General features: G+C 58.4%; 2 protein-coding genes across 15 annotated transcripts in view; one reads left to right on the top strand and one right to left on the bottom strand.

Annotated features, from left to right (window-relative positions):
- The window catches only part of RTEL1 (regulator of telomere elongation helicase 1), a 102651-nt gene that overhangs the window by 43902 nt on the left and 33847 nt on the right, over positions 1–24902 (top strand). For 5 of the 13 annotated variants that reach the window (XR_004032901.1, XR_004032903.1, XM_030825263.1 and 2 more), the window contains exons 1-5: positions 20522–20690; positions 21459–21730; positions 23507–23705; positions 24059–24152; positions 24682–24835. The exons of 1 other annotated variant lie outside the window; for it this stretch is intronic. Coding sequence is in view for 9 of the 12 variants with exons in the window: in XM_030825263.1 (XP_030681123.1) it covers positions 21629–21730; positions 23507–23705; positions 24059–24152; positions 24682–24835 (549 nt within the window). In the remaining 3 variants the exon portion in view is untranslated. Of the gene's footprint in view, positions 1–20035; positions 20691–20843; positions 20978–21458; positions 21731–23506; positions 23706–24058; positions 24153–24681; positions 24836–24902 lie in introns of those variants that run through there. 7 more of the 13 variants (XR_004032902.1, XM_030825266.1, XM_030825268.1 and 4 more) reach the window with 4 other exon arrangements.
- On the bottom strand, positions 799–14327 carry STMN3 (stathmin 3). 2 transcript variants are annotated; one of them, XM_012511762.2, is made up of 5 exons: positions 14045–14327; positions 5201–5296; positions 4647–4918; positions 3089–3280; positions 799–2511 (listed from the first exon to the last, which is right to left on the bottom strand). In XM_012511762.2, exons 1-5 carry the CDS (start codon positions 14061–14063, stop codon positions 2452–2454), a joined length of 639 nt encoding a protein of 212 aa, XP_012367216.1. In that variant the 5' UTR covers positions 14064–14327; the 3' UTR covers positions 799–2451. The 2 variants fall into 2 exon arrangements, with proteins under 2 accessions (XP_012367216.1, XP_003280204.1); XM_003280156.4 differs by having other exon boundaries at positions 4743–4918.

Genomic DNA, 24902 nt, shown 5'->3' with positions numbered 1-24902 from the left:
GTAGAGACGGTGTTTCACCATGTTAGCCAGGATAGTCTTGATCTCCTGACCTTGTGATCCGCCCGCCTCGGCCTCCCAAAGTGCTGGGATTACAGGTGTGAGCCACCGCGCCCAGCCAATTTTGTATTTTTAGTAGAGACAGGGTTTCACCATGTTGGTCAGGCTGGTCTTGAACTCCTGACCTCAGGTGATCTACCTCCCTCAGCCTCCCAAAGTGCTGGGATTACAGGCCTGAGCCACCACGCCCGGCCCAGAATGTCTTCTTACTTTCTATTACTCCGTCCCGCATCCTGGGTCCAGACCTGTGACCGTGAACAACCGGTTGTCCAGGGGTGAATGGGGTGAGTGGGGCGAGTCCACAGAACAGTGGGGTGCAGCCCTAGGGGTCTCGTAGCACCCACCCCCATGTCAGGAAGTCCCACAGCCTAGAGGCTCCAGCCTCAGATGCATACGTAGGCCCTGCCCTTTCCCCCTGAGCCACGGGCCGCAGAGTCCTGAACAACAGGAGGCCCCTGAGGAGGGCTCCGCCCTGAGGGAGGGCAGGGGGGCCCTGCCACCCCCCACCCTGATGCCCCACCCCTTGGATTCCAGAGAGGAAAGTGGGCTTGTGTGTAGTTCACATGCTCATATCTTAAAATCACCATTGTCAATAGAACAATTCATAATCATGATGATAAAATAAGATTTATAACCAGCTTCAGTCTGGAGATACACACAGAGCAGATCTTCACTCCCAGACAGGGAGCCCACAGCCGTCCCCAACCCCACAGGTGCAGGACACACACAGACAGTTCAACCATGTCTTAAACACACAGGTGTTTATTTAATTGTTCATTTGATTTAATTTTTAAGTTCACTTTACTACGTGGATGAGATGGGTGCATATTACACTAGGCTTTCGCTATGAGAGCTGCCACCGTGAGGAGTATCCCAGCCCTCAGTTCTGCTTCCCTTTCTGAGTCCCACAAAAGCCACATGTGGGCAGCCTTGGGTTCCCATCCCAGCTGGCTGCTCCCTCTGGGGCTGTCTTGGTGGGGAGAGGGAGATGGGGCAATGGGTCCCTGCTGACCCCTGAGCCCTGCAGGGGTCAGGATCCTCCCGTGGTCCCTGGTGTGGCTCTGGAAGACACTGGCAGTGCCCGGCCAAGGCCTCCCGCAGGATGGAAGCTGAGGGCCCTGGCTCTGGGTCCTAAGAGAACTCAGCCGCCCCCTTCACATTTTACAGCAAGGGACCGGGCAGCAGCTTTGGGATAGGGCTTCCGTGGAGAAGTGGGGGATGCTGCAGTGGTACAAAGACAGCCTCCCCCACCGCCGTCCTCCAGTTGGCCGTCCTCCAAGGCCAGCACTGGGCATCCAAGGGAGAGAAGGAACCCAGCCCAGAGGGTGTGGGCAGGAGAGGCCTGGAGTCAGGCCTCGACCCACAGACCCCTCTGGGTGCCAAGTGGGAAGGGTGTGGGGGCTGGCTTGGGAACCTTACCCGCTGCCCTTCCAACACCTGAATCTGTGGGCAGCAGCCCCACAAAATCCCCCTTGGGGCTCCCTGAGGAAGACTTGTGGCTGCCACTTCCACCAAGGCAGAGGGCACAGGAGGGGCCAGCACTCCAAAGGGCTCTAGGGTGGGTCTTTCAAGGACATCTGCAAAACCCTGGTGGGGAGGGGCGGCGGGGCTGTCCCACGGAGGCACCTGGGCTAGAGGCTCTTTGGAACTCTTGCACTTCTGAGTGGGGGACTGTCCATGCTGCCCACAACCTCTAGACCACGGCAGCCTGCTCATGGGTCCCTGGCAGAGAATGCTCACTCCCCAGCAGACTCAGGACAGGCCCCCAACTGCAGGCTTCCAGGAAAGCCCAGGGTGTCCACTTCAGGCCAGGTGGTCTCAGAGGACCCCTGTGCAACCACATTAAGGAGAGCTGCAGCCCCCACCCACCCACCTGCCAGTTCAACAAGCTCCGGCTGCACACGCAGGCTCCCAGGCACCATCACCCCCCTCCCCCGTCGCCCCTCCCTCATGGGGAGCCCCTTCCCCCTGGAAAGACAGCAGGTACTGTAGCCTCGCCTGTTGGCCAGGGGCGCTGGCTCAGAGGACCTGCCCTGACCTGCACGTGCTGACCAGACAGCCCAGCATAAGGACCTGCGATCCCACGCCACCGCCCTGGGTTTACCAGGGTCACCACCACCTCTCTCACAGGGCCCCCGGGGGACCCAGCCGCGCCCGGCCTGGTGTCTGCACCGAGGGACCGCGTCTCACGCCTGGCGGCTCCTGCAGGGGAAGCCGTGGTCAGCGACTCACCACGAGGACAGGGCAGGGCGGCTGAGTGCAGAAGAGAAGCATGAAGCTGGGGGCGGGGGCGGGGGAGGAGGAACAAAAGTTGCATCTAGACAGAGGTGAACGAAACAAAACCAAAACCCGAACGTGTTCTGTCGCAGGATGGGCGCCGCCCGTCCGGGGCCCTTAGCCCGACATCTCCTCTCGCTGCTCCTTGTTCCTGCGCACTTCGGCCGCGTGCAGCTCCTGCGGGACAGGGGGCGGGAGGGCCTGAGGGCGGGGGTGGCTTGAGGCGACTCCGGGAACCCTCAGGCGCGCAGGCCGTGGCGCCCTGGCACCCGCCCGGCCTCATCCGGGCTGGCCTCCAGTAGGACCCAGAGTTGAGGGGGCGGGAGCACCGGGGAGGCCCAGAGCAGGGCCGGGGACCAAGGACGGGTTTCCGGGGAGCTGGCTGGGCCCTGCTTCTAGCTCGTACCAGAGCCGAGCTTCCTTCAGAGCACTTTCAATATAATGAATTTAGCCATCTATTACTGCAGCTAGTTACTGTCCCGCCAGGACCAGACTCTGGACCTGCTTCGTGCGCAGCTGGGGACGCCCAGTAAACACGGGATGAGCCCCCGACCCCCACCCCAGCTCAGCGCCCTTCCGAGCTCCGCCCCCTGTTTGCTGCTAGCCCCGCCCCACCCCAACCCCGTCCTCTCCGAGCCCCACTCCTCTAAGCTCCGCCCCCTGCTTGCTGCTAGCCCCGCCCCACCCCAGCCCACCCCCGTCCTCTGCCCGCTCCGAGCTCCGCTCCGCCCCGGCCCCGCCCCCGCCCCCGCACCTTCTCGCGCAGCCGCTCGCGCAGTGCGGCGAGGTGCGCCTCGCGGATCTCCTTGCTGAGCTCCATCTTGTAGTTGAGCTTCTCCTCCGCCTGGCGGCTGAAGTTGTTATTCTCCTCCAGCGCTTTGTGCAGCACCTCGCGCTCGTGCTCGCGCCGCTCCGCCAGCTGCTTCAGCACCTGCGCCTCCTGCGTCTGTGCGGGGCGGGCGGGCGCGCGTGAGCGGCAACCCCCGGCCCTGCCCTGCCGGACTCCTCCCTGCTCTCCGTCTCCCGCCTGGCGCCCGCTCGCATCACCTGGCGCCTCCACCTGCCCAGGCCTCGGTGGGTGCCGGGACCCCCGGGCGCTGCCCTGGGAACCCTCGCCTGCCATCCGGCCTGTGGTCGGGGCAGGGCCAGGGGGTCGCGCTCCGCCGCCCCCTCCCCTGCCTCGCGCGCGGGTCCCGCGGTCCTGGCTGCGCCCAGGGCCCCCGCCGTGCCCTGCCGCCACTGCACACCCTGCTCTGCGCGTCTGCCCCTCCAGCGACCAGCGGCAGGAAACCCTAAACTTGTGGGCGGTCTCTGAGCTTTCTCTCTTCCCCAGACATCCGCCCACTGAGCAGAGAAGCTGCTTGTTACACACCGGGTTCCCAGCTCCCAATTAGGTGCCCAGGAGCGGAGGAAGGGTCCCCAGGGATGCTGGGGGAGGGGTCGGCTGGTGACCCCTGGGAGGAGAGCAGGGCAGCAGGACCCGCAGCCACGTGCCAGTCCCTACTAGTCAGCCCTGTGAACCCTGGTCCCTGGTCTCACCGGGAAGGGAAGGGAGCCGCTTCCCCGCCCAATGCGTTGGCCTCCAGGGTGGCACTCCCAAAAGGACATTTTTATCTCTGTTTCAGTCTCAGAGGAGCTGGTGGGAGGGGAGGCTGCAGAGAGGGGACGTGGAGCCCACACCCACCTCTCCCGGGGCCCCTCAGCCCTCCAGCAAGCCTCAGGGTCTTCACATGTGAGGCCCTTCCTCCAGCTTCCCTGTCTGGGAGAGGCATGCCCCACCCGACGTCCCCAGGGCCCATATGGGGACCACCCCCTAGCATCCTGCTGGGCATGACAAGGTGCCTCCCACCCTCACCAGAGGCTCCTGCTCCTTCCAGTTGGCCGCCGCCTCGGAACCCTTCCTCCTCTCCATCCCATTCTTTGTTTTTGTTTGTTTGTTTGTTCGTTTTTTGAGACGGAGTCTCGCCCTGTCGCCCAGGCTGAGGAGTGCAGTGGCGCAGTCTCGGCTCACTGCATCCTCCACTTCTTGGGTTCAAGCAATTCCCCTGCCTCAGACTCCCTAGTAGGTGGGATTACAGGTGTGCACCACCACACCTGGCTAATTTTATATTTTTAGTAGAGATGGGGTTTCACCATGTTGGCCAGGCTGGTCTTGAACTTCCAACCTCAAGTGATCTGCCTGCCTCAGCCTCCCAAAGTTCTGGGATTACAGGCGTGAGCCACCATGCCTGGCCTCTCCCCATCCCATTCTTATCTCTCAGGGAGAGGCCCAGGGAGCCACAGCCCCTCCTGCTCCAGGCCAAGGCACTGACCAAGCCCGCCTGGGAGCACCCTGCGTCTTGCAGGCCCTGTCCCCGTGGGCCGCCTCCGTTGAAACTCCTGTGGGGGGGGAGTGGAGGACTCCTTGCCTTCCTCCGCTCCTCGGCTGCCTCCAGCCGCTTTTGCAGCTCCTCCAGGGAGGTGTCCTTCTTCTTGGGTGGGGAGGAGAGCATAGGGCTCTCTGGGGACAGGTCAGAAGGGGACTTGAGGATGACCTCGAAGCTCTGGCCAGAGGCCCGCTTGTCCAGCTGCTTCACCTCCATGTCTGCAGGGCAAGACCGGAGCGGAGCTTCAGAGGCCCGGCCAGAGCATGGCGTGGGCTGAGAAGAATGCTCCCAGCACACATCCAACTCCAGGGCGGGGCGAGAGGGGGGGGCTGCTCCCGCGGGAATCCCAGGCTTCAGCCCCCAGGATGGGCCCCTTCCCCCTAGAACCTCCCTCTCCAGAGGCAGCCAGGACTGGAGTTCAGAGAGACTGCCGGAGGCCAGGGGAAAAGGCGAGGTGGGCAGGCACCGCAGGGCAGGGCAGGTGGCAGCCAGGCACTCACCCCCGTACTGGTAGATGGTGTTGGGGTGCGGCTGTGTGTAGAAGCAGGAGCAGATGAGCGACAGCACCGACAGCTCCTTCATCTTCTCCTTGTAGGCTGTGGGCATGAGACTGGGCTGAGCAAGCGCCACTGGGGCCTTGCCCACCTGGGCCCCCGTGTTTCCCTCCCCATGGCTGCCTCTGGCATGTCTCTGTGAGACACGGAGCTGCCCAGCATGCTCTCGTGTGTCTCCACACCGCCGGCCCCTTCGTCTCTCCTCCAGCTCTCTCGCTTCCAGACGCTGGCGCTGTCTCTGTGGTGTGTCCCCTGCCCTCTGTCTCTCTTGCCCTCCGCCTCTCCCCGCTTTTCCTCTCTCTCGGCATTAATGTCTGTCTCATCTTCCACACTGACTTGTTTCTCCATCCTTCTCCTGCCTGCTGTGGTCTGAATGTTTCCCTTACCCAAAACTCATGTGTTGAAATTGTAACCCCAGGGTGCCGGTATGCGGAGGTGAGGCATTGGGAGGGAATTAGGCCATGAGGCTAGAGCCCTCCTGAGTGGCCCCAGAGTGGGGCTTCAGAGAACTCCCTCACCTTCCATCATGTGAGGACACAGCCAGAAGACGCCGCCTGTCTATGTTCCAGGAGGTGAGACCTCTCCAGGCACCGAATCTGCCGGCACCTTGATCCTGGAATTTCTGGCCTCCAGAGCACTGGGAAATAAGTTCCTGTCGTCTATAAACCACTCAGTCTCAGGTACCCGCCCAGACTGACAAAGTGGCTGCTGCTGCCTGTCTGGGTCTCTGTTTACCCTCTGTCTGTCTGACTCTGTCACTGTCGCTGTATCTTTCTGTGTTTCCGGGGATAGCCCCTGACTCTTTCTCCCTGAGTGCATGTTTCTGTGATTCCTTGTCATTATGTGTCTTTCTGACCCTCACCTCCCTCTGCCCCGCTACTTCTGTCTCCCCTCCTCCTCCCTCCCGCTCCGCACCAGCTCAAGCAGGCAAGATTAACTCATGACGGGACCAGCACAGATGCAAACCCTCTGTGGGCAGCACTTTCTTGGGCTGTAAACCTGGATGAAGCCCTCAGACCCTCCTTTCTCCTTCCCGATGATTGTGTGGTCACCCTGAGATGAAACCAGGCCCTCTCCAGGCACATGCTCTCTGCCCATCTAGGGCTGGGCTTGGGCCACTGATGCCACCAAGAACCAAGGAAGGGGAGCGTCCGTTCAGCACCACGGCCAGCCCTCTTGCCCATTCAGGTCAACCAAGTGCCCACCAGCCCCTATCCCTGCTGCCCAACCCAAACCAGAAGTAAGCTGGGCTCCTGTGGCCCTGCACCCTGTCAGGGGAAGAGGAAGGCGCCTGCTCTCACGGTGAAAATACTTTAGCTCTTTTGGTCTATTGAGGGCGAGCCTCACTCCTAAGCAGACACGCTGGCCCGGTTTCTCACTAGTGCTCAACAATCCTCTTGGCTGGGCGCAGTGGCTCATAACTGTAATCCCAGCACTTTGGGAGGCCAAGGCAGGTGGAACACCTGAGGTCAGGAGTTCGAGACTAGCCTGACCAACATGGTGAAACCCGATCTCTACTAAAAATATAAAAATTAGCCAGGCGTGGTGGCAGGCACCTGTAATCCTAGCTACTTGGGAGGCTGAGGCGGGAGAATCGCTTGAACCTGGGAGGCGGAGGTTGCAGTGAGCCGAGGTCGCGCCATTGCACTCCAGCCTGGGCGACAGTGTGAGACTCCGTCTCAAAACAGAAGGAAAAAGAGAGAGAGAGAGAAAGAGAGAGAGGAAGAAAGGAAGGAGGGAAGGAGGGAGGAAAAGAAGAAAGGAAAGGAAAGGAAGACAGACAGACACGACAGAAGTAATCAAGCCTTTCATGGTGAGCTGGGTCTTCCTGTGACAGTGCAGAGAATGGTCTGTCCTGATTTAAATTTCCTGGTGACCTACACTTTTCTGGGCAGAGCAGCACAGAGCCGAAGAGGGTGTAAGGAGGAGCAGAAAGGAATCCCAGGGTGGGCAGGCCCGCGTGAGAGCCTCTGGAGGAGGGAATGAGCCTTTGAGCTGGGCAGTGAGGCAAGGCTACCTGTGTTGGTCATTGTGAGAGCCTTTGGGGGAACCTGTCTTGGTCATCGTCTTCAGGGAGGGAGGTGGAGGGGGACCAGGTAGGGGAGCCTCACGGGACTTTGACCTGACTTGTCAAGTTTTCTTTTTTCTTTTTTTCTTTTTTGAGACGGAGTCTTGCACTGTTGCCCAGGCTGGAGTGCAGTGGCGCGATCTCAGCTCACTGCAACCTCCACCTCCCAAGTAGCTGGGACTACAGGCGCCCACCACGCCTGGCTAGTTTTTGTAGTTTTAGTAGAGATGAGGTTTCACCATGTTGGTCTTGATCTCCTGACCTCGCGATCCACCCGCCTTGGCCTTGGCCTCCCAAAGTGCTGGGATTACAGGTGTGAGCCACTGTGCCTGGCCTACTTTATTTTTTAGAGACAGGATTGTGCTCTGTTGCCCATGCTGGAGTGTAGGGCACAGCTGTGCAGTTCACTGCAGCCTTGAACTTCTGGGCTTGACTGATCCTCCCATCTCAGTAGCTGGGACTACAGGTGCACGCCAGCACACCATTTTTTTTTTTTTTTTTTTTTAATCTCAGCTCACTGCAAATTCCGCCCCCTGGGTTCAAGCGACTCTCCTGCCTCAGCCTCCCAACTAGCAGGGATTACAGGCACATGCCACCACGCCCGGCTAATTTTTGTATTTTTAGTAGAGACGGGGTTTCATGTTGGTCAGGCTGGTCTTAAGCCACTGCACCTGCCCGGCCTACACACCAGCTTAAAAAAAAGAAAAAAATAGCTGGGCGTGGTGGCTCATGCCTGTAATCCCAGCACTTTGGGAGGCTGAGGCAGGCAGATCACCTGAGGTCAGGAGTTCAAGACCACCCTGGCCAACATGGCGAAACCCTGTCTCCACTAAAAATATAAAAATCAGCCAGGCATGGTGGCGGGCTCCTCTAATTCCAGCTACTTGGGAGGCTGAGGCAGGAGAATCACTTGAACCCGGGAGGTGGAGGTTGAAGTGAGCCAAGATTGAGCTACTGCACTCCAGCCTGGGAGCAAGACTCCCGTCTCAAAAAAAAAAAAAAAATTGTAGTGGTATGGAGGCCGGGCACGGTGGCTCACGCCTGTAATCCCAGAACTTTGAGAGGCCAAGGCGGGCAGATCATGAGGTCAGGAGTTCGAGACCAGCCTGACCAACATGATGAAACCCTGTCTCTACTAAAAATAACAAAAATTAGCTGGGCATGGTGGCAGGCACCTGTAGTCCCAGCTACTCGGGAGACTGAGACAGGAGAATCACTTGAACCCAGGAGGAAGAGGTTGCAGTGAGCTGAGATCACGCCACTGCACTCCAGCCTGGGTGACAGAGTGAGACTCCGTCTCAAAAAAATATATATATATATACACACATACATACATATATATATACACATACATATATATAGTATATATACGTATATACGTATATACGTGTATATACGTGTATACGTGTATATACGTGTATACGTGTATATACGTGTATACGTATATACGTGTATACGTGTATACACGTATATACGTATATACACGTATATACGTATATACACATACCTATATATACACATACATATATATATAGAGAGAGAGAGAGACACAGAGAGAGAGAGAGTAGTGATAGGTCTTGCTATCTTGTCCAGGCTGATCTTGAACTCCTGGCCTCAAGGGATCCTCCCACCTCAGCCTCTCAAAGCACTAGGATTATAGGTGTAAGCCACAGTACCTGGCCTATTAAAAATTAATTTTAAACAAGAGGATGTGTAGGCTGGGTGCAGTGGCTCACGCTTGTAATCCCAGCACTTTGGGAGGCCGAGGCGGGCGGATCACGAGGTCAGGAGATAGAGACCACGGTGAAACCCTGTCTCTACTAAAAATACAAAAAAATTAGCCGGGCGTGGTGGCGGGCGCCTGTAGTCCCAGCTACTCAGAGAGGCTGAGGCAGGAGAATGGCGTGAACCCAGGAGGCGGAGCTAGCAGTGAGCCGAGATTGCGCCACTGCAATCCAGCCTGGGTGACAGAGCAAGACTCCGTCTCAAAAAAAAAAAAAAAACAAACAAAAACAAGAGGATGTGATGAGGGAGTTAGAGGGTGTGCCAGCCATGTGTTCCATAGCAGCAGGTCAGGAGACACTGGGGACATTTAGAGGAGCTGAAGGGGTGGCCAGCCCTGTGCTCAGGAGGACGCGGGAGGGAGAGAGCAAGAGGGAGTTTGGGCTGGGGCAGAACGCAACTGGGTCCTGAGAGAGGGTAAGAAGGCAGGGACTTGGCCCCTCCAGGCCTGACTCTGCCAGCAACCAGCTCCCTATCAGCAGACTCCAGGCCCCTACCCTCCAGATCATCCTTCCTTATCACACATCCAAAACTCTGAATGTGGCCGGGCGCAGTGGCTCACACCTGTAATCCCAGAACTTTGGGAGGCTGAGGCAGGAGGATCACTTGAGAACAAGAGTTTGAGACCAGCCTAGGCAACATGGTGAAACCCCATCTCTACTAAAAATACAAAATTTAGCCGGGTGTGGTGGCACACGCCTGTTGTCCCAGCTACTCAGGAGGCTGAGGCATGAGAATCACTTGAGCCTGGAAGGCGGAAGTTGTAGTGAGCAGAGATGGTGCCACTGCGCTCCAGCCTGGGCAACACAGTGAGACTCTGTCTCAGAAAACAAAAACCGGAATATGTTTACCATAAAGGCCAGAAAATGTGATTAACAGCTGCTCGAAACCCCTGTCTGCCCTGAGCCTGAAATTTTCACAGAAAAAAAGATCTGTAGGCTCATACAGAGGAAGGACAAACACCAGGGAGGCTCCCTTCCAGTTTGCTTCACCTCAGCAAACGGACGGCTGGCGGCAATTTGGGGGCAGGTGTGAGCACCTGCATCATCAGGAAAGAAGGGGCACGGTGGGGACGCAGGTCAGACCTCTCACAGGTCTTGGCTCTGCCCAGGAGACATGTGTCCGACTGAGAGGTGAGGAACTGGGTTCCGCAGCTGCAAACACAGGCGCGGCTCAGCATCTGATGGCCATGGAGACCCCCTGGCTTGGCTTCTCCCAGCTGGTGGCCCCTGAGGAGCTTCTATCCCAAGAGACTGTCCCTCAAGGAGCAAGTGGGACCAGGTACCCACAGGACGGAGCCTGGGAGTGAGGCCTGCCCTGTGGTCTGGCTACGGGGAGGAAGGGCAGATTGGAGGGGGCAGGACAGCAGGTCAGGAATTGGCCAACTCTGGAGAGAGCAAGCAAGGGGAAGTCTGCGCATGGGGCAGGGCTGGCCAGGGGCGAGGCAGGACATTGGACCAGTATTTTCAGAGCTGGTGAGGCTTAAAGAGCATGTCTGCTGCCTCTTATTGCAGAGGGAGGATGCCGAGGCCCAGACCCATCCAGGGGCCACCTCTCCACAGACACAGCTGGTGCCAGGGAAGCCCCTCCCAGAGCCTCAAAGCATTGCTCCCTCTCTCTTTCTTTCTTTCTTTTTTTTTTTTTTTTTTGAGACAGAGTCTCGCTCTATCGCCCGGGCTGGAGTGCAGTGGTGCAATCTCGGCTCACGGCAAGCTCCGCCTCCCAGATTCAAGCCATTCTCCAGCCTCAGCCTCCTGAGCAGCTGGGACTACAGGCATGTGCTACCATTCCTGGCTAATTTTTTGTATTTTTAGTAGAGAGGGGGTTTCACCGTGTTAGCCAGGATGGTCTCGATCTCCTGACCTTGTGATCCGCCCATCTCAGCCTCCCAAAGTGCTGGGATTACAGGCGTGAGCCACCGTGCCTAGCCTTTTTTTTTTTTTTTTTTTTTAAGACGGGGTCTCACTCTGTCACCCAGGCTGGAGTGCAGTGGTGCGATCTTGACTCACTGCAACTTCTGCCTCCCCAGTTCAAGTGATTCTCCTGCCTCAGCCTCCTGAGTAGCTGGAATTACAGGCACCTGCCACCATGCCCAGCTAAGTTTTTGTATTTTTAGTAGAGATGAGGTTTCACCATGTTGGCCAGGCTGGTCTTGAACTCCTGACCTCAGGTGATCCGCCCACCTCAGCCTCCCACAGTGCTGGGATTCCAGGTGTGAGCCACCCCGCCCGGCCCATCCCTCTCTTTTGACTCCCTTCTTTCTCACCACCCCCTCCCCACCATCCTTCCCCTTCACTGACTTCAGGGAGTTAAAAACAATTCTCGCCATGAGCTGGGCTGGTTTTGTCTCCCTGCTTCTCTTTGTACTAAACATTAGGTACCGAGGAAATGCGGATTGGCCTTTGGATGATTCATGAGCAGGAGTCAGAAACAGGCACCAGGTCAGCCTCAAGCAGCAGAGGGTACAGTAGTGCCCGCTCCCAGGGTCACACCTCACACCCACCCCTACCGCCCGCCCGGGTGGATGCCCTTATCAGCTCTCCTTCTCCTTCTTCTTCGTCTTCCTCTTCTTCTTTCTTCTTTTTTTTTTTAATTTTTTTTTTTGAAAGTTTCTACTCTTGCTGCCCAGGCTGGAGTGCAATGGCACAATCTCAGCTCACTGCAACCTCCCTCTCCCCGGGTCAAGCAATTATCCTGCCTCAGTCTCCCAAATAGCTGAGATCACAGGAATGTGTCACCACACCTGGCTAATTTTGTACTTTTAGCAGAGAGGGGGGGGGTTCGCCATGTTGGCCAGGCTAGTCTCGAACTCTTGACCTCAGTTTATGCACCGGCCTCAGCCTCTCAAAGTGCTGGGATTACAGGCATGAGCCACCCTATCAGCCTCACTTCTACAGAGGAGGAATGGAGGCTCAGAGAGGGCAAGCGTTCCACCCAGCATCACACAGCGTGCCGGGTGAGAGCCCAGTCATGAGCCTGGGCCTGACTGCAGGCTCCTGTTGGGAGCTTACGGAGGTGGGAGATCTGTCCAGAACTGAGAGGCCAGGGGACCACAGTGGCCTCTGACCCCTGGAGGGCCCTGGAGGCTGCTGCTGGCTTCCCCCAGGGGCAGATGGAGGTCACTGTCACCCAGGCTGCCTCTCATGGTGCCAGGAGCACAGCATGGCAGGAGCCACCAGCTGATTTGCCTTTCCCTGGGCAGGAAACTCAGAAATGTGGCTACCACAGTCAGGCTGCCTGACGTGCGGTGAGCACTCATCTCTTACCAGGCAAGCAGCCAAGCACCTTTCCTGAAATATTGAGGCCTCAGAACAAGCCCCAGGGGAGGTGCCAGCACCGTCATCTCCACCCAGATAAGGAGACCTAGGTCCTGACAGGTTACGCAGCACGGACAACACCACACAGCTGGAGGAGGTCAGACTCTGGGTTGCAGAAGGAGAATGTGAGCAGAGGCCACAAAAGAGTGAGGAGCCAGTGCCTGGATGCCCAGATGGCCTCGCCCTCCCAGCTCAGCCCCAGGAACCGAGCCCATGGGGAGGGACCATCAGGGAAAGGCTGTCAGGAAGGGCAGGAGGCGGCCCTGGAGAGGGCAGAGCTGCCCTCAGGGGCAGGAGGGGAGTCCCCTCTACTGAGACCCCCCCAGTATCCCCGGGGGTGTCCGGGAGGAGGCGGAGGGAGGAAGCGCAGATGGACAGGACTCCCAGATAGGGTGGGGAGGTGTGGTCGGTGACACACACGGTCCCCTCCTGGCAGGTGCTGAAGTCACCTGGAGCCTCCAAGCCCGTGGGGCCTGAGGGGCGGGGTCAGGTCGGGCACGCGTGGGTGGGCGGAGTTCTGCGCCCCGGGCCAAGGCGGGCACTGGGGCTAGAACCAGTCAGCTCGGGAGGGGGACCGCGGCGACCCGTCCCGGGGCGTAAGAAAAGGTGGGAGGGAGTGCGGCTCGTGGGCGGAGGCGGCGATGGGAAGGAGGTGGGGCCCTTCGTCCTGTCCTCCCGAACGTCGAGCGAAAAACGAAGCGGGTTCTGCGACCTCGCGGCGGAGCAGAGCGTTTCGGGAAGGGCGGGCCCAACGTACTCGCGCCCGGGGTCGCCCGGCAGCTCCCCTGCGTCCAGAATCTGCCCCCCGCCTGGGCCTGCGCCCGCCCCTCCGCCTGAGCTCCGCGCGGGACGGGCCGGGAGGCCGGGGTGGGCGCTACCTTCGAAGGCGGTGGGTCCGCCCCGCGGGAGGCGGAGGGGGCGGGAGGGGCGGACCTCTCTGATCTCGGGAGGGTTTGGGAATCGCAGTCGCCCCTCCCCCATCCAGACCGCGCGGCGCAAAGGGCAGTGGCTTTTCTGGCCAGAGCAGGTGGCCCGGGCGTCGCGAAGGGTGGTCCCCGAGGCCGCAGCCGTGTGGGGGGAGGGCGCGGTCCCCCTCACTCCAGGCTCGGCCGTGTCTGGCCCGTTCCCCTCCTTCAGCGCCCCCTCCAGCCCCTGCGCTGCACTGGCGCGGGGAGCGCCGGGTTCCCGGCTGGGGCTTTGGCAGAGGGTCCCACCCTCTCCCCGCCTCCCCGCGAAGGCTCTGGCGGACCCAGATCTCGGGTGGCCGGACGCCCCAGGGACTCCGCCCGCACATCGCGAGCGCGCCCACCCGGTCACGAGCCCACCCCCGGGTCTCGGAGCCACCCTGCGGCAGTCGCGCCCTGCGTCGCACGCGGCTCCCCCAGGGGCGAGGCGCCCCCGTCCGACGTCCCGGTCCCGAGCGCTCCCCGGCGCGGCGCGTCGCAGCCCAGCGCCCCACCAGCCCCGCCGGCGCCGCAGACCCCAGCCTCGGGCGGGTCGGGCCCAGGCTTGCAATGCGCAGGGTAGGAGAAGGGAAAGCGGCGTCCGCAGCCGGTCGTTGCCTCAGGCGAGGCCTCTGCTCAGATCCCGCCGCCCCAGAAAGCCCGCGGCCCGGGAGCCTACCCGAAATGGTGCTGGCCATGGTGCTGGCGGCGGTTGGGCCTGCGGAGGCTGGAGAGGCGCAAGTGGCGGCCGGAGCTGCAGACTGCTAGTGCTGCAGTGCCGGGGAGGGGAGGGGAGAGGAGTGGAGAGAGCGAGGGCGGGCGGGAGGCGGGCGCGGCGGGAGAGAGAGAGAGGGAGGGAGACAGAGAGAGGGAGGGAGACAGAGAGAGGGGGGAGGAGGGAGGGAGGGTTGGGGGAAGGAGAGGGGGAGAGAGAGAGAGAGAGACTGCGGGGGCGGGGGAAGGAGGGAGGGAGGAAGACAGAGAGGAGCAAGCGCCTGGCTGCGGAAGGGGCCGCGGCCCTCGGAAGGAGAGGGCGGAGCGGGGGGGAGGGGGGCCCGAACTGCAACAAGACCCCCACCCTCCAACCGCTCACAGCGGGACAGCTGCTTCCCCAACTTGGCTTTGTGAGGCCTGAGAGTGAGGTGGGGGTGGAGATGAGCCCCCATTCCCCAGGGCAGGCGGGGCAGGGGCAAGGCCGGAGGAGCAGGTCCCACCCATGGGGTGGGGCCGCAGAGCCCTCCGCCGCCAAGGCCGCTGTAGGCTGGGCTGGCGCCAACAGGGTCCAGTCTGTGCCTGCCATCAGAGAGGATGCCACAGCCACAGGGGTGGGCGCTGGCCTGGAGGCCTCCAAGGAGCATCTCCTGTGAGCCCAGGGGATGGGCAGGATCTGAGCAGAGAAGAGTGAAAGTGGAGGAGTGAGGCCAGAACAAAGGCTTTGCGGTGAAACAGAGGTGGTTTCCCGCCGGGGCTCTAACCTTCACTCACTGTGTGGCCCAGGCCAAGGGCAAGCGTCCAACCTCGCTGGGCCTTTGTTTCTCAGGGGTAAGATGAAACAATGACGCCCCCAGACGATGGAGATGAGGGGTGCCAGGGTTGTGCGCACTTAGTGAGTGGGGGGCAACCTATCCTGCCTCCCCCTCTCCTCATAACTACCAAAGGGAAAGCCTGGTAGGCAAACGGAGCGTCTTTGCCATTGCAGGGATGGAGCCACCGAGGCAGGGAGAAGTGCTTTGCCCTACAAGCAACTAAGTCATAGGGCCAGGATCAAAACCCTGAAAACCTCAGGAGACTCGCAGAGCCATGAGGCTGGCTCAGCAACACAAAAGCCAGGGGCAAGCCTCAGCTCCAGCAGCGCGTTGGGAGCACCCGAGGCTGGTCACATCCTAGGGTGGCCTGGAGAGTCCTGACCCCTGACGTGCAAGCCGGCATCATCCCTGGGACGGTGAGTCTGGTGGGAGTGATGCCCAGGAATGTGACATTGTGTGGCCCAGAGGTACCCTTAAGACAGGAGGATCATCAGGCAGGCCCTGACCTCATCACAGGAGCCCTTTAAAAGCAGTTTCCTTTGCCTGGTTGAAGAAATTGGAGGGATCAAACCAAAGAAGGTTTTCTGTTGTTGAGATGAGGGGGCCACATGGCAAGGATCTGAGAACTGCTCCCAGCCAACAGCCAGCAAGACAACAAGACCTTAACCGCAAGGAAGTGAGTTCTGCCAACAAGAAGAGAATGGGCTTGGAGGCAGGTTTGACCCCAGGGCCTCCACACAAGAACTGAGCCCAGCTGCCCACTTGGTTTCAGCCTTGGGATACTAAGAATTAGGAGGTAATAAATGAGAGTTGTTTTAAGCTGTTGGGTTTGTGGTGATTTGCAATGAAGCTATATCAAACGAATATGCACACAGAGGTGTTGGCCCCTGGGCCATTCCTAGGAACCCAGCTCTGGGAAGGAGGAAGAAGGGTGGAGAGGCACACAGAGGTGCCCACCACAGCAGCTGTGTCCTCCCTGTTGGCCACCACAGTGGCAGTTGGGGATGGTCAGCATCCTTCAGGCAGACTCCAGCCCTGGGTGCTGGAGCTCAGGTGCTAGGGATCAAGAGAAGCAGCCCTCTCCGGGACTTCCAGAGTCTTCTCATGTGGGTGGGGTAGGACCCACCCAGTCAGGCTCAGAGCACTGCAATGCCTCACACTCATTGTGACTCTGGCCAGGCCCTCTCTGAGCCTCTGTGTCCTCATCTGGAGCACGGGGACCAGGTGTGTGGAAGCCCCTGGCATAGTGCCAGGAACCCAGTAGATGTGCAGTGTGCACTAGCAGGAACACACAACAGGGGTACTGACGGCACCTTAGCAGGCACACGCAACGGGGTACTGACTGTCGGCACCTTAGCAGGCACACGAAACGGGGTACTGACTGTCGGCACCTTAGCAGGCACACGCAACGGGGTACTGACTGTCGGCACCTTAGCAGGCACACGCAACGGGGTACTGACTGTCGGCACCTTAGCAGGCACACGCAACGGGGTACTGACTGTGGGCACCTTAGCAGGCACACGCAACGGGGTACTGACTGTTAGCTGTACTGACTGTCAGCGTGCTAGCAGGCATACACTACAGCTGTACTGACAGCACACTAGCAGGCACATGCCATAGGTGTACTGACTCTCAGTGCACTGGCAGGCACACTCAATAGGAGTAATGACAGCATGCTAGCAGGCACACAATAGGTGTACTGACTGTTAGTGCATTAACAAACACACACAATAGCTGTACTGACTGTTTGCCCCAATATAGTGCCAGGTCTTGGAGCAGATTTTGACGTCTCACCAAGATCAAATGCAGAAAGTGCATGAGCATTTCAAAGATGTTTTTCGCATGCACCCTAGTGCTAGTTAAAAAAATGTTTTGACTGGGCGCGGTGGCTCACACCTGTAATCCCAGCACTTTGGGAGGCTGAGGTGGGCGGATCACCTGAGGTCAGGAGTTCAAGACCAGCCTGGCCAACATGGTGAAACCTCATCTCTACTAAAAATACAAAAATTTAGCTGGGCATGGTGGCATGTGCCTGTAATTCCAGCTACTCGGGAGGCAGGCTGAGGCAGGAGAATCACTTGAACCCAGGAGGCAGAGGTTGCAGTGAGCCGAGATCCCACCACTGCACTCCAGCCTAGGCAACAATAGCAAGACTCTGGCCGGGCGCGGTGGCTCACGCTTGTAATCCCAGCACTTTGGGAGGCCTAGGCGGGCGGATCACGAGGTCAGGAGATCGAGACCACGGTGAAATCCCGTCTCTACTAAAAATACAAAAAAAAAAAATTAGCCGGGCATGGTGGCGGGCGCCTGTAGTCCCAGCTACTCAGAGAGGCTGAGGCAGGAGAATGGCGTGAACCCGGGAGGCGGAGCTTGCAGTGAGCTGAGATTGCGCCACTGCACTCCAGCCTGGGCGACAAAGCAAGACTACGTCTCAAAAAAAAAAAAAAACAATAGCAAGACTCCATCTCAAAAAAAACCACACGTTTTTCATAAAGCGTGACTTTTATCAGACCTCTGCATTCTTGAAATTAACCCTGGCTTGGCTGGGTGTGGTGGCCCATGCCTGTAATCTTAACACTTTGGGAGGCCGAGGTGGGCAGATCACGAAGTCAGGAGTTCGAGACCAGCCTGACCAACATGAGGAAACCCCACCTCTACTAAAAATACAAACATTAGCCAGGTGCGGTGGCATGTGCCTGTAATCCCAGCTACTCAGGAGGCTGAGACAGGAGAATCACTTGAACCCAGGAGGTGGAGGTTGCAGGGAGCCGAGATCGCACCACTCTATTCCAGCCTGGGCGACAGAGCAAGACTCTGTCTCAAAAAAAAAAAAAAAAAAAAAAAAGAAAGAAATTAACTCTGGCTCCTAGAAGGAGCCCTGTATCTCAGCAGGACACTCAGTCATTCAACAGACATCTGTCAAGCACCTGCTGTATGCTGGAGCTGTGGCTATGTCAGCAATTAGAGGAGGAGGGCAGGGGTACAGGAGTTCCTGACCACCCCAGGCCAGCATGCTCCTATAGCAGCTGGCAAGGAGCAGACGACTCAGACTTCAGCTCAGTCCACAGGACAGCCTTTTCTGGCCACTGCTCTCAGGAGATGGGGTGTGTGGCCGCAAAAGGTAAACTCCTGGCTCCTGGGCAGGCTCCGGGCAATCTGCTCAACGCCCTGTGCCTCACTTTCTCACCCAGAAAGTGTGGACAATGAGAGGACTTATCCGGCTGGGCGCGGTGGCTCACGCCTGTCATCCCAGCACTTTGGGAGGCCGAGGCAGGTGGATCACCTGGCCAACATGGTGAAACCCCTCTCTACTAAAAATACAAAAATTAGCCTGGCATGGTGGCAGGTGCCTGTAATCCCAGCTTCCCGGGAAGCTGAGGCAGGGAGAATAGCTTGAACTCGGGAGGTGGAGGTCGCAATGAGCCAAGATCACGCCATTGCACTCCACCCTGAGGGACAAGAGCAAGACTTTGTCTCAAAATAAATAAATAAAAATAATAAAAAAAGGAACGCCTGTAATCCCAGCACTTTGGGAGGCTGAGGCGGGTGGATCACAAGGTCAGGAGATTGAGACCATCCTGGCTAACACGGTGAAAACTTGTCTCCGCTAAAAATGCAAAAAATTAGCGGGGCGTGGTGGCGGGCGCCTGTAGTCCCAGCTACTCGGGAGGCTGAGGCAGGAGAATGGCGTGAACCCGGGAGGCAGAGCTTGCAGTGAGCCAAGAGATCGCGCCACTCACTGCACTCCAGCCTGAGCAACGGAGGGAGACTCCGTCTCAAAAATAAATAAATAAAAAATTTTAAAAAATAAATAAATAAAAAGGAGAGGACTTATCCCAGAGGTCGTCCAGAGGAGAAGTGTGTCAAGCATTTGTTGGATCTCACACTGCTATTAAGATACTTCCTGAGGTGGCCGGGCGCGGTGGCTCACGCTTGTAATCCCAGCACTTTGGGAGGCCGAGGCGGGCGGATCACGAGGTCAGGAGATAGAGACCACGGTGAAACCCTGTCTCTACTAAAAAATACAAAAAATTAGCCGGGCGTGGTGGCGGGCGCCTATAGTCCCAGCTACTCGGAGAGGCTGAGGCAGGAGAATGGCGTGAACCCGGGAGGCAGAGCTTGCAGTGAGCCAAGATTGCGCCACTGCACTCCAGCCTGGGCGACAGAGCAAGACTCCGTCTCAAAAAAAAAAAAAAAAGATACTACCTGAGGCTGGGAGTGGTGGCTCATGCCTGTAATCCCAGCACTTTGGAAGGCAGAGGTGGGTGGATCACCTGAGGTCGGGAGTTCAAGACCTGCCTGGCCAACACGGTCAAACTCCATCTCTACTAAAAATATAAAAAACTAGCCGGGCTTAGTGGTGCGCAGCTGTAATCCCAGGCTGAGGCAGGAGAATCGCTTGAACCCAGGAGGTGGACGTTGCAGTGAGCCAAGATCGTGCCACTGCACTCCAGCCTGGGCAAAAAGAGCCAAAACTCTGTCTTAAAGAAAAAAAAAATCATGGCAGAAGGTGAAGTCTATGTTAGCCCCAGTTCCCAGGTCTTACATGGCGGCAGGAGAAAGAGAGAGAGAAGAGGAAACTGCCACTTTTAAACCATCGGGTCTCCTGAGCACTCACTGTCAGAACAGCCTAGAGGGAACTGACCCCACCATCCAACCACCTCCCTCCAGGTCCCTCCCTCCACACGTGGGGATTACAATTCGAGGTGAGACTTGGGGCGGGCACAGAGCCGAACCATATCAGCACGTATGGGGGGCACTGAAACTTGTGCTTGGTGCCCATTCATTCAACAAGTGTGTGTGGCTGGTCTCATCTTCAACTCTCCTCCGAGTCTCAGATAGGCAGCCTGCAGTTCCTTCACCGGAACAGGCACCTGGGGCTGGGTGCCAGTGAGTGCTGGGGCTTCTCCGAGCACGATCTCACACCCATGAGCATGGGCACGCATGGCATTCGCATGTGCCGTCAGTGGACATTCAACACAGCCATGAAGAAGCCACTAAGAAGTGCTGCCTGCCGGCCGTGCGCGGTCACGCAGCGCCAACTTCCTCCTGGGGCCTTTTGGGGCATGGGGGCTGGGGCCGCCTGAAACAAACATCCGTGACGCTGGGCTGACCCCACAGAACGGTGCGGGCCTCGCTCTTGGAGTCCGCCCTGCTGCCAGCCAGTGCCGGGTGCTGGGGACTCAGGGAGGCCCGCCGGGACCATTGCGGGACAGTGAGCCGAGCAGAAGCTGGACCGCAGGAGAGGAAGGAGAGGCGGTCAGGGTTCTCAGGAGCCGGGTCCTGGGCAAGGGGCAGCCGTTTTCAAATTTTCAGGAAAGCGGTCGGCTCACACCGCGGTCGGCAGTAAAAAGATGCCTCTGGGGAGGAGGCCCGTGCAGCTCTCTGGGCAATGGTGGTGGCCTGGCCTAGAGAGGCGGTAGTGGAACGGAGACCCTGGTGGGGGATAACATCAAGGGAGGAGACGGGCGGGACCCCAGATTTCTGCCTGTGGGCGATGGAAGTGAGGTTCACTGGGCAGGGGAGCCGGACACAGAACGCGCAAAGGGCCGCGTAGGCCTGGAGGAACCGAAGAGCAGGCGGACCCCCTCCGCGGGGGAACAGTTTCCGCCCGGAGCACAAAGCAAAGGACCGGAAGTGGGGGCGGAAGTTCAGTGGGCTCAGCGCCGACTGCGCGCCTCTGCCCGCGAACTCCGAACTGGCTGACAGCTGGGGACGCGGTGGCGGCCCTCGACTGGAGTCGGTTGAGTTCTTGAGGGCCCCCGGTTCTGGAAGGTTCGCCACGGAGACAAGTGAGCAGTGAGTCGCAGTGACCCTACAAGTGTTTCTTTTACCCGAGCGGCTCGTGGGCGCGTTGCGGTTTTTCGAAACTACAGCTCCTGGCAGGCCCCGTGCCGCCCTCGGGGCCGCGGGTCGGCGGATTGGCCGCGCTGCATTTTGGGACCTGTAGTTTCCTGCGCTCGTGGGCGCTGGCGCCGCGGCGTTGGCTGAGCCCATGGCCGGGGCTGGAGGGAAGGGCCGACATTCAGTGTGTCCGCGCCTGGTCTGTTAGTCCCAGTTCCCAGGCGGGATTGAGGCGTAGAGAAGTTGAGTGACTTGCTGAGGGCTGCACGGATTGGCATCCCGGGATGCTCTTTCGCTACTTTGGCTGCATCTGGTTGCCTGCCTGGGCGGGGTGGGGAAAGTCCTCCAGCCAGCCAGGAGGGCAGAGGGCTGGAGAGGCAGGGCCGGAGGTTCAGACCCTCCGCTCTGACGTTGCGCCTGCTGAGGCCGGGAGGGGTGCCGCTTGCCTCTTCAGCCCTCACGCTCTTGTGGAAGTCACGGAATTACTGTAGTTGGAACTTGCAGCACTGTGGGCGTCTCTTCCAGAGAAGGACGGAGTTGTGGGGCGGGAGGATAAGGCAAGGGCCAGCCACTTCGCATCTTCGCCCCGCCAGCTCCTTGAGATGGGATATACCAGGGTTGCCCTCCGGCCCTCTCCACAGGAGGGACTTAGGGAAACGCCTGGGAAAGTGGCCTGGTACCCACAAAGGCTGTCTACAAGCAGAGTCTTATTGTCTTTCCCAGGTCTGTGCCATAGAGATTCTCGAAGAGAACAGCGTTGTGTCCCAGTGCACATGCTCGCGTCGCTTACCAGGAGTGCCTGAGACCCTAAGATGTTCGGAGTGGTTTTTTCGCACAGACCCACATAGCCTGCCCCTCAGCCACGCTGTGTGCCCTTCTGAGAACAGGCTGATATGCCCAAGATAGTCCTGAATGGTGTGACCATAGACTTCCCTTTCCAGCCCTACAAATGCCAACAGGAGTACATGACCAAGGTCCTGGAATGTCTGCAGCAGGTAGAGCGCAGGCCCCGAGGAAAGGACTGCGGGCGGGTGGAGCTTCAGCCAGGACGGGGTGTGCTTCCGTCTCCCGGCCCATTCTAGCCGGGCCCCTCCGGGTGAGAGGCAGCCTCTTGTCATAAAAAGGGCTGGTGTTCCAGGTGGGGTCGGAGGTAGGATTAGCAAGTAAAAACGATCGTCCTTTGAAGGGGGCCAGCCCCTCCACAGCTGTGGGTATTTCTCGTCAGGCGGGACGAGAGACTGAGAAAATGAATAAGACACAGAGACAGTATAGAGAAAGAAAAGTGGGCCCAGGGGACTGGCGCTCAGCATACAGAGGACCTCCACCGGCACCTGTCTCTGAGTTCCCTCAGTATTTATTAATTACTGTTTTTACTATCTCAGCAAGAGGAATGCGGCAGGAGAACAGGGTGATAATAAGGAGAAGGTCAGCAAGAAAACCTGAGCAAAGGAATCTGTGTCACAAATTAAGTTCAGGGGAAGGTACTATGCCTGGATGTGCACGTAGGCCAGATTTATGCTTTTCTCCACCCAAACATCTCGGTGGAGTAAAGTCTAACAGAGCAGCATTGCTGCCAACATGTCTCGCCTCCTGCCACAGGGCGGCTTTTCTCCTATCTCAGAATTGAACAAATCTACAATCGGGTTTTATACCGAGACATTCAGTTCCCAGGGGCAGGCAGGAGACAGTGGCCTTCCTCTATCTCAACTGCAAGAGGCTTTCCTCTTCTACTAATCCTCCTCAGCACAGACCCTTCACGAGTGTTGGGCTGGGGGATGGTCAGGTGTTTCCCATCCCACGAGGCCATATTTCAGACTCTCACATGGAGAGAAACCTGGGACAATACCCTGCTTTCCAGGGCAGAAGTCCCTGTGGCTTTCCGCAGTGCATTGTGCCCCTGGTTTATCGAGACTGGAGAATGGCGATGACTTTTACCAAGCATACGGCCTGTAAACGTTTTGTTAACAAGGCACGTCCTGCACAGCCCTAGATCCCTTAAACCTTGATTCCATACAACACGTGCTTCTGTGAGCTCAAGGTTGGGGCAAAGTTACAGATTAACAGCATCTCAGGGCAAAGCAATTGTTCAGGGTAGAGGTCAAAGTAGAGTTTCTTATGTCTTCCCTTTCTACATAGACACAGTAACAGTCTGATCTCTCTTTTCCCTGCAGTCCTTGAGGGTGACAGACTTAGGAGTGCCTTGGGGGCCTCTCTGAGGAGCAGCTGGTATTCACTGGTCAGGAGGAAGCATTTCTATTAGAGGGGCAGCCGGTGGCCAGCCTCACTTTGAAGGTCTTTGAACCTCGGGGGTGCAGGGAGGTGGCAGTGGCCCAGGTTGCCTTCTCCTGGGTTCCTCGAGGTGCCCTCTTGTACCCGGCTCACACTCCTCCCCTCCCCGAGTTTCCTGCTCAGGTTCCTATCTGAGAGCTCGTATGTAGGACATCAGATAGGACAGCGTAAATGTTTGGATCCAGAAACGCAGAACAGTTTCCTATTTTGAGACTTGACTAATTAGTCATCTTACTATTTAGGCTGAAAGATACTGTCGCGTTTTGGGTAACGTTCTGCAAGTCGTTTGCTAATGGCGGCTGAGTTGCTTCACGCCCTTTAGGGCAAGAGTGGGACTTGCCTGCGGACTTCTCTGTGGTCCCACGGGGCTCTCGCCACCTGACAGTGGCCTCTGCATCTGCGAAGAGCTGCCCGCTGGGGTGGCTCGTGTGGCCTCGCCTCCTCCTGGCTTCCCTGTAACCCTTGCTCCCAACTCTGTTCAGAAGGTGAATGGCATCCTGGAGAGCCCCACGGGCACAGGGAAGACGCTGTGCTTGCTGTGTACCACGCTGGCCTGGCGAGAGCACCTCCGAGATGGCATCTCTGCCCGCAAGATTGCTGAGAGGGTGCAAGGGGAGCTTTTCCCGGATCGGGCCTTGTCATCCTGGGGCAACGCTGCTGCTGCTGCTGGAGACCCCATAGGTGACCCTAGTTCCCAGGCCTCTCCTGGCGTCCTGTGGGGATGGTTGGCAAGGGATGGCACTGAGGGTGGGGTGGGCCCATGGGGACTCCTGCCGTCTCTCAAGCAGAACTCAAGGAGAATTTTGTAGCTGCCGTATAATTTCTCGCCATCATGGGTGTAAACCTTGGGTTGGGCTTTTTTGCTGAATTAGGGCACGGCAGATGCCCACTTCACCCATTTTTGATAAACCAGTATCTGGGGTGTCAGATTCTTGGTTGTCTGCAGGGCTGAGTTAGCCGAATGCCACCTGCCTTTGACACGTGAGAACGTTGTCTGAGAACCATGACCTCTGTGCTTGCTTGTGTCTGGTCAGCTTGCTACACGGACATCCCAAAGATCATTTACGCCTCCAGGACCCACTCGCAACTCACGCAGGTCATCAACGAGCTTCGGAACACCTCCTACCGGTGGGTCAGACGAGTTCACACCTGTCTCGGGGTCCTCGAGAGAACAAGCTTGGCATGATGCTGGGTCCACAGCCCATGCTGTGCTGTGGTGGAGGGTGGTGGTCTTTCTAGATGCTCCCCCAAAGTGTGCAATGCGATGGTGCCCAGGGGTGAGGTGGGGCCCGGGCTGTCTCCAATGCCTATTACTTGTGAGGAAGCAGCTTTGCATTTGTGTGCTGACCTTGGGCTGGCGTCCTGAGCTCCTTGCAGGCACTGTTGTAGCAGCTGTGGGGTAGGTCAGGGCTGGCCCCCAGTGCAGCTTTGCACATGAAGTAGGAGGAGGCCCTGCCGCTTGTCAGAGCCCAGCAGAGTCTTGGTGTTCTGTGGGGTTCCTGTGACGGGGCCAATGGCAGGGTGCTATGGAAGCTGTCGAATCTCGTCCCTCTGTCCAGTCCCCCTGCTCGTCTCCTAGCTCCCTCCTACGCCCGGGCCACGTTGCAGTTATGCTCACATCCTCTGGCCGCCAAGGCTCCTGTGTGTCTCCATACAGCTCACACTGTGGGACCACGCTGTGGCTGTTGGAGACAGCTCCTCCTGGACCCACGGTGCTCTCTCCCACCAGGCCTAAGGTGTGTGTGCTGGGCTCCCGGGAGCAGCTGTGCATCCATCCTGAGGTGAAGAAACAAGAGAGTAACCACATACAGGTAGGCTCCTGGGCCCCCGCTCCGGCTCAGTGTCCGCGAGGCGAGTGCTGCTGGGTGTCCAGAGCCC

Source organism: Nomascus leucogenys, chromosome 13, assembly GCF_006542625.1.
Source record: "Nomascus leucogenys isolate Asia chromosome 13, Asia_NLE_v1, whole genome shotgun sequence".
Classification (NCBI taxonomy): domain Eukaryota; kingdom Metazoa; phylum Chordata; class Mammalia; order Primates; family Hylobatidae; genus Nomascus; species Nomascus leucogenys.
Note: the sequence above shows the minus strand (reverse complement) of the source record. Positions and strands in the feature narration are given on the sequence as shown.

Coding starts and splice junctions, on each gene's coding strand:
- STMN3 (XM_012511762.2), bottom strand. Junction 4,919..5,200: donor CACCATCTACCAGTACGGGG/GTGAGTGCCTGG, acceptor CTTGCCCTGCAG/ACATGGAGGTGAAGCAGCTG. Junction 3,281..4,646: donor GGTGCTCCCAGGCGGGCTTG/GTCAGTGCCTTG, acceptor CGCCCCGCACAG/ACGCAGGAGGCGCAGGTGCT.